The sequence below is a fragment of the Mustela nigripes genome, chromosome 13 (genome assembly GCF_022355385.1).
Source record: "Mustela nigripes isolate SB6536 chromosome 13, MUSNIG.SB6536, whole genome shotgun sequence".
Classification (NCBI taxonomy): Eukaryota; Metazoa; Chordata; class Mammalia; order Carnivora; family Mustelidae; genus Mustela; species Mustela nigripes.
In genome coordinates, this window is record NC_081569.1 from 106,207,976 (window position 1) to 106,216,906 (window position 8,931).

The 8,931-nt window shown below is 37.4% G+C and overlaps 1 protein-coding gene across 1 annotated transcript in view; it reads right to left on the bottom strand.

The window, feature by feature from the left end:
• C13H14orf39 (chromosome 13 C14orf39 homolog) overlaps window positions 1–6,083 on the bottom strand; it is a 57,151-nt gene extending 51,068 nt beyond the window's left edge. Inside the window, exons 1-4 of the mRNA XM_059371295.1 lie at window positions 6,035–6,083; window positions 5,881–5,937; window positions 3,772–3,898; window positions 983–1,072 (exon numbers count right to left, since the gene is read on the bottom strand). Of these exons, the coding sequence (XP_059227278.1) occupies window positions 983–1,072; window positions 3,772–3,898; window positions 5,881–5,937; window positions 6,035–6,083 (323 nt within the window). The remainder of the gene's footprint in view (window positions 1–982; window positions 1,073–3,771; window positions 3,899–5,880; window positions 5,938–6,034) is intronic.
• Between the last annotated feature and the right edge of the window lie 2,848 nt (window positions 6,084–8,931).

The following is an 8,931-nucleotide window of genomic DNA, read 5'->3' on the forward strand; positions in this document are numbered from 1 at the left end:
AAACATTTCCGGGGCGCCTGGGTGGCTCAGTGGGTTAAAGCCTCTGCCTTCAGCTCAGGTCATGATCCCAGGGTCCTGGGATTGAGCCCCACATCGAGCTCTCTGCTCAGCAGGGAGCCTGCTTCCTCCTCTCTCTCTGCCTGCCTCTCTGCCTACTTGTGATCTCTCTCTGTCAAATAAATAAATAAAATCTTTAAAAAAAAATAGAAACATTTCCATTTTTTAAATTAAGTGAAATTATAATGCTGTATAATGTGTTCAAAGTCTCTCTTGGTAAGCCTGGGTGGCTCAGTAGGTTAAACACCTGCCTTCACTCAGGTGGAGGGCATCAGGCATGGGGCCCCTTGTTCAGCAGGGAGCCCTCTTCTCCCTCTGCCTGCCACTTCCCCTGCTTGTGCTGTGCGTGCACGCTCTCTCTCTGACAAATAAATAAATAAAATCTTAAAAAAAAAAAAACAAAGTCTTGCACCTTGTTCCATTATATTTACTAATTACATTTAGTCCTCCAAACGAGATTATTTTACACATAATGAAATAAACCCATACAATGGCTTTCTCCATTAGAATGTAACTACATTAGCTCTCTGAAAATGAGAAGTTTCATATAAAACCCCCTTCAAAAGTCAATACTCCACATTTTTCATAAGCTAATTCTATAGCTAACTATTCCTCCAGATATTTACCTATAACAATTCAATTATAAGGACCATTAGTTGAAGCACTCTACTATAACAATTCCTATTGATAAACTGTTTCTATCTAAGGACATCACTAAACATATCCAGGGTCGTAGAGCTTTATAACAAATAGGTAGGCCTCCAAAGAGTCCAAAACACGGGATATACTTTAAAAACAAAAAACTCCCCCAATGCACAAAGTTTCTGCATTTTTCAAGTAACATTTTTACTACGTGTATCCTATATTAAATAATTTAACTGATAAACTTAATATATGTACTGTTAAGTTAATGTATGTACTGTACTTGTCTTTTTCAATAGTTTCTTGACAAATAGTAAATTGGTCCTGCATATAGTCTTCATGCTTATGAAACACATCACATGTTGGCTTCCAGCTATGGGAAAAAAATATTGTAATTAGAATCTCAGAATGATAAATTGTAAGAGATAATAAAATTGAATTTCATTATTTAAAAATAAATGAATCTTGCACTTCCTGGAGAAAACAAGCTTATAACAAGAAAATATTCCCACCTCCCATCATCACCACTACCATGATTTAGGCAATCATACATATACTCAAATATCAATATCCATTAATTTTTACATAGAACCCATTGTGGATCCATGACTAAGGAAGGAGCAAGTATTACATGGCTAGACTATGTATCACTATGGTATTTCTAGAATATACTGTGCAACACTGCAACATCAGGCTTCCTTCTCATCATACTTCTAACATCTTGACTAAGAAATTCTTTTGGAATAAGGATTCAAAGAAGTAGAATAAGAAATAAAAAGAGGCTTTTCCTCCTTTAAAACTTAGAAAGTCAGGTTGCTATACCCTCCTGAACTAGAAAGAAACTAGGCAAAAATGAGTTATAAAATCAGATAGTAAGAATGAAATGAACAGTTATATATTTTTTGTTTTATTACAAGACTTGAGAAATGTTACAAAATATGAAAAATCTAAAATTTGCATATACCATGTGAGCTTCTATTCTAAGTGTTGTTCAACTATTTCCTCTAGCTTTTTCCAAATCTTTAAAAATATTATTTTCAGATTCAAAGAGTTCACATGCCCACTTTGGAAGCACAGAAAAGCATATGTAAGGAAATAATTATCATCCATATTCTCAACACTGAATAATAATATTGCATGGAGCAGTGGGTGTGGTACAAAAACAATGAATACTGTAACGCTGAAAAGAAATTAAAAAAAAAAGAAACAACACACACAAAAAAGAAAAAGACAACGGCCTTCTGCTCTCAAAGATTACATGGTTACTTATATTTCTTTTAGTACTTTTATGAATTCATTTCCCACATTTAAATCTCTTGACCAGTATGCTGAAATCATGAATTAAAGGTATATTATGGTATTAAAATCCTACTAACTGTCATTGGAACCCAGCAGAGATTAAGCTTAAATGAAGTAGTACATCTTAGATATAGCAGGTTCTAAGGGGAAACTACTTTTCCAGCAGCCACTACAACTAGTTGAGGGAAACCACTGGTAAAACCTCCTACGAAAAACTTAAATCAAAACAAAAGAGAAAGTTCAATAATACTGAACTGTGCTATCAGATTGACAAATAATTTAAACAAAAATTTAAACATAATTTCAGTGCTGTCAAGGAAACAGGAACTTTCTCAGACACTGTTGGCAGAAGTATGAACTTACATAATCTTTTCAAGGAAAGAAATTTGGCATTACCTATCAAATGTTTAAATGTGCATACTCTTTGATGCAACAATTGCACTTCTAGAAGCTCATTCTATAGCAACAGGTCTATAAACATGGAAGGATACCTGCACATGTTGCTCATAGAAGGGAAAAACTAGAAACCCAAATGTTTATTAATAGGAGAATGGTTAAATAACTTAAGATACACCAATACTATAAAATTCTATGGAGTTGTTAAAGAACGATATCTATATATAATCACTACACATATAGTATCATTTACATAACATACTGCTAAATTTTTAAAAAATAGTAAGTACGGTATGATTCCATTTTGTAAAAAGAAAAAATAGATATATAGATAGATGTACATACAAGTCTATGTAATAATGACATTGAATTTTTATTGAAAAAATGTCTGGTAAGATAGAATCGTTAAGGTAGGAACTGCAGGCGGGGAATAATTTTTTACAGTACACATTTATAAAGGTTTTGAATTTTTATACTAGGTATACAATACTTTTACAAAGGGGAAAAATCAAAATGACATTAAAATTCTGAATAAAAAATATTTTAAAATAAGATTCTAAAGCATAGTGGTTAATACAAAGACAATGGCCTACATAAAGTAGAGAAAACTAACACATTTTATTTTTGTAATATATAATAAAGTTTCATTAGTAAGTTTTTATTTCAAAATGTTTGTCTCATAATAAATCTGAACACTAGGATCCAGAATCTGAAGCCATGCGGACAGAATTCTTAACGTATCGAATACTTTTACTTTGAAAAGCAACTTATTTTAGGCTCGATTCCCCTAGAAAAAAAATAAAATCTTAAAAACTCAAAGATGGAAATTATTTCAAATGTATTTATCTAATAGAAATTTTATATACTGAGTCTATATTATTCAAGATTCTATAGACTATTTGGGTCTGAATTAGAGAAATCTTACAGCACTTCTATTTTTCTTTTGATCCTCCTATGATCCCTTTTTACCAAACCATGCAGCAAAGCAAGTTAAAACCTGACTCATTACTTTGCTAATACAAAACACTAGTTAAGGGGCGCCTGGATGGTTCAGTGGGTTAAAGCCTCTGCCTTTGGCTCAGGTCATGATCCCAGGGTCCTGGGATCAAGCCCCACATGGGGCTCTCTGCTCGGTGGGAAGCCTGCTTCCTCCTCTCTCTCTCTCTCTCTCTGCCTGCCTCACTGCCTGTGATCTCTGTTTGTCAAATAAATAAATAAATAAAATCTTTAAAAAACAAAATAACAACAAAAAAACCCCATACTACTTTAAAGCAACAGTGTCTTCAATTATAAAATACTAGAAATTATAAATAACACAAACCTTGAATAAAAGATCTAGAGACAATTACTAGAAGTTCACTTCTTTCAAATACTCACTTACTACAGTTGTCTTTGATCTCCTTACTATGTTTACAGTAATGACCAATTTCCTCATCTGTTGTGTTTATAGTTTCATGTATCTTACAAATAGTTGCCTTGTTTTCTTTAATATCTTCAAGGCATTCTGGAAAGGAGAAATGCTTAAGATGAAAATCATAAATTCAAAATTAACAAATATAGAGGGAGAAGGGGTATAGCAACTTACCTAAAAGGAAGAGAATTAGAGAACTGAAGTTCTATAAAGAACTTATCAAACTCAACACCCAAACCCCAAATAATCCAGTTAAAAAATGAGCAGAAGACAGAAACAGACATTTTTCCAAAGAAGACATAGAGAAAGCTAACAAGACACATGAAAAGATGCTCTACATTACTTATCATCAGTGAAATACAAATTAAAACTACAATGAGATATTACCTTGCACCCACCACAATGGCTAAAATTAACAACAGATGTTGGTGAGGATGGGGAGAAAGAGAAACATTCTTATATTATTCATGGGAATATAAACTGGTGCAGCCACTCTGGAAAATGGTATGGAGGCTCATCAAAAAGTTAAAAACAGAACCACTCTGTGATCCAGCAATTGCACTACAGGGTATTACCCAAAGGATATAAAAATACTGATTGGAGGGGTGCCTGGGTGTCTCAATCAGTTAAACATCCAATTCTTGATTTGACCTCAGGAGGTGAGTTTGGGCCCTCGATCTGGCTCTGTGCTAAGTGAGGAGCCTGCTTAGGATTTTCTCTCTTCCTCTGCCCTACCCCAACAAAAATGCTCTCTCCAAAAAACCAAAAACAAAACAAAAACCTGATTAGAAGGGGCACAGGCACTCTGATATTCACAACAGCATGATCAACAATAGACAACATATGGAAAGAGCCCAAATCTCCATCCACTGATGAATGGATAAAGAAGATGTGGTGTAGGGGCACCTGGATGGCACAGACAGTTGGGCATCTGACTCTTGATTTCAGCTTGGGCCCTGATCTCCATGTCCCGGGATCCAGCCCCCTCATCCAACTCCATACTCAGCATGGAGTCTGCTTGAGATTCTCTCTCCCTCTCTCTCTGATCCTCCCACTCATGTTCTCTCTCTTTCTCTCTTGCACTCAAATAAATAATCTTAAAAAAAAAAAAAAGATGCAGAGCATACATACAATGGAATATCAGTCATGAAAAAGAGGAAATCTTGCTGTTTGCAACAAGGATGGTGCTAGAGAACATTATGCCAAGCAAAATAAGTCAGTCAGAGAAAGACAAATAACATAGTATTTCACTTATCTGTGGAATTTAAGAAACAAAACAAATGAACATGGGGGAAAAAAGAAAGAGGGGGACAAACCATAAAACAGATTCTTAATGATAGAGAACAAACTAAGGCTTACTGGGGTGGGAGGGAGGTGTATGGGGGGACAGGTTAAATGGATGATGGGTATTAAGGAGGGTGCTTGTGATGAGCACAAGTGTTGTATGTAAGTGATGAATTGCTAAGTCCTACACCTGTAATGAATATTATACTTCATGCTGAATAACTGGAATTTAAATAAAAATTTGAAACTATAAAAAAGCACAAATTTTGGGACGCCTGGGTGGCTCAGTTTGTTAAGCAGCTGCCTTCGGCTCAGGTCATGATCCCAGCGTCCTGGGATCGAGTCCCACATCGGGCTCCTTGCTCAGCAGGGAGCCTGCTTCTCCCTCTGCCTCTGCCTGCCATTCTGTCTGCCTGTGCTCACTCTCTCCCCCTCTCTCTCTCTGATAAATAAATAAAATCTTTAAAAAAAAAAAAAAGCACAAATTTAAAATTCACTCATAGGTTTGAGAGAAACGGTTATCTGAGAAAAATAACATTTTCAACTGTGCTTAATTAAGGTGTTAGGTCTTCTTAAAACAAAACTGTTCAACACAAAGTAACTAAATGCTAAATACAGAAATTTATTACTGAAAAGCCTTAGTTAGGGCAAACAGTCACTAGATAGATAAAACTAGAACAAAAGTTATAATCCCCACTATAAATTACCCTAAAGAAGGCAAATGCTTATTATCTTATATGCCATAAAAAAACTTAAAAGCTAAAATAACTTTATCATGCAAAATGACTTACTATTAATTCGTTGAAGCATATCTTCTTTAGTGCTTATATCTTGCTCATACTGGAAAACTAAAAAAAAAAAAAAATAGTGACTTCATTTCATTATTAAAATGTTAAATGATAATACAAATAGTTGCTTATTTCTTTCTTTTCATTTTATACCTACCAAATTCTAGCAAAAGTCTGTCCAAACTGACAAACAGGCTGTCATTCATCTTGGATACTATATTTAAAAGAAAAAGAAACTGTAAGGAGAGACTTTCTGAAGTCCTATGCAAAACAGCACATATTCGTACTAGGCATTTTTTCAGAAGAATGTGGGGGGAACAAGAACTGAAGAGGAGAGAGACCCCTTCAGCCCAGTACTGGGCACAGCCCTAGAAAGACACTTAATAAATACTTGCTCAATGTCACTGCAGGACGGAAGCATCTAGGGGTCCGGGGGAGCCTTAATAACCGTTTATACGTGGTATCGTAACACGTCACTGAATATTCTGGAGTGCAGAGACACCAAGATTTCTCAAAGGAATATGCCTTTTAAAATGAACTCTCTGAATATGCCCTTTTTTCTCGGCGCGTGGACTACTACGCGCAGCAAGATTCCTAAAGAAAGTCCTTAACCAACACCCAAGGTAAAACAAAGCGAGAGTGCAATTTTACACTTAACGAATTTACCACCCAAAATGCAAAAAGTAAAGGTTTTCACAGGACTGCCAAGGCGCGTTACAAAATACGCCCGAGGCGGGGTCGTTCAGACTCGTCAGGCGCAGACTCGAGAAGCTACTCTTCCCGCCCGTTCTGAAGCACGAAGTTCGCTCACCACCAACACCCTCACCCTCACAGCCGAGGCGCTTCTGCTCACCCGGATCCCTCCCCAACCCTCCAGCCTGGCGGCGGTGCCCACAGCTTGGGGCGGCTCTGGGGCCAAGGAGGAGGCCACGCGCCGACAAGCCGTCACGCGACCGCTGGTGGAACGCCAGAGACTGGGCCCGCCAGCCCCCCCACATCCCTCAGAGCCGCCCGTGCAGTAGGAATAACCGCCACGCACAGCTCCTTTACCCAGCCACCTCAACGGCCCCTCCGGGACCCGAACGTTTCACGCCCTCCCTTGTCGGGGGCCCACAACTCGACTCAGGGTCTCGAGTTTGGGGTACGCCACGCAGAACCCGACACTGAAATGCGGCCGAGGGTCCGCTTCCGCCCCACCCAGCCCCGCGAGACCCCGCGAAGCCGGCAGCAGGAGCTGCAGATCGCGCTGAAGAGCGAGATCGAACTCCCCGCGAGACCAGCGTTGAGGCAATCACCCCTTCCCGCTGGGCGAAGCGTGAACCGAGCACCTTAAAACCCTAGAGGTGGTGCTAGAATCCGAGAGCATCCCTGAAAGGGGACAGAGCAGGAACCTCTCAGGGATTCTCTTATTGTCTTGAAGATGAATGTTGTCTTAAGGCGATTCATTCCTCTTGTAACTTAACAGTTTAAAGAAGTATTTTCAGAGAACAGCAGTAAATTCGATATCGTAGCGTGAGAGGAAAACCCTCGAATCAATCATCAGAATTCAATTTCGCATTCAGTATTTTTAAAACTTCTTAAAAAGCAAGCATAAGAATTCAAATACATTTTCATTCAACAAACATTCTGAGTGACTCATTGTAGTTTCAAATAAATTATACATTAACATTTTTGTCCAAACGCTGCCTTTAGATAATTTGTGCTCTTAGAATTTGTCAGCATATCCAAATTGAAAAAAAGGGTAGAGAAAAAATAATATAAGCAAGTCAGCCCCCAAATTGCTTTCATTATTAATATATTTGTGGTAAAGATTTTTAATACTAAATGATCTAAATAATTGCCTCAACTCATCACAACCTAATTCACAGATTATTAAAATGAAAAAAAGTTTGAGGTGTTTCTTGTTTAAATACCTCAGTATGTGTGCATAATTGACTTTATTATACTATGATGTAATATAATATACTATGATGTAATGTTGCTCATTAGTATTAATGGTAGTAAGCCATCAAAACTAAGTTTGATGGTGTAAGACATTTAACAGCTTTATTCTTATATGTATTTATGATGTATTTGTTAACTAACCCCCTTTCAGAAAGGCGTAGGGGTATAAATATGAAGGTTACAGTTATTTAGTCTTGCTGGTACTACATTGCTATGACAATTTCATAGGTCAAAAGAATCGATTCAGTTCAACTTAACAGATTTTCTTGTAAAAATTTGTGGAAACCTAGAAACATCACCTTACTGACACCTGGAAATTTATTTGCATTTAAATTCACATCTATGCATATCTTATTTTGTTAAGGTTTTATTTATTTATTTGACAGAGATCACAAGTAGGGGGGGTGTTGCGGGGAGCAGGTTCCCTGCTGAGCAGACAGCCTGATGGCAGGGACGCTGGGGGTAGGGGGTGGGGGGGGGCTGGGGGGGGTGTAGATCCCAGGACCCTGAGATCATGATCTGAGCCTCTGAGCTGAAGGTCACCCAGGTGTCCCAACATCTGTGCATATCTAATTACTCTCACAAAAATACAACTGTGTTCTACCAAAACCACTGCCACATATTCCATTCCAAAAAATCCCTTCTGGAAAGCAATAAAGATGAGAAAGATCCAACAACTGGAGAATTTTAAATAACAAATTTTGCTCTTCCCTCTCTATCCCCCCAATGAAATATAGAGCACCATTCGAAAAATTTTAGACCATTGACTTAGGTAAACATTTATCTTAACATCATTTTCTGGGAAAGTACTCCTGTAAAAATCCCTCCCCACATATTATAAGCACCTTCTCCTTTGCTCCAATCATGCAAATCAGAATCTGAAGAAATTCTTTATTTAAACGTGTTCCCCATTCTAACTGTACTGTATTCCTTTTTTTTTTTTTTCCTTTCACTGCTGAATCTATCCAACAGAAAACACATCTCCTATTTACTATTGCTTTCCATTCCTTTCCTCATTGGCTTTTTAAACTCATCTGCTATCCCCATCACATTTAACTGCTTTCTCAGATAATCAATAAATATTTTTATTCCAAATCTAATGGTCTTTTC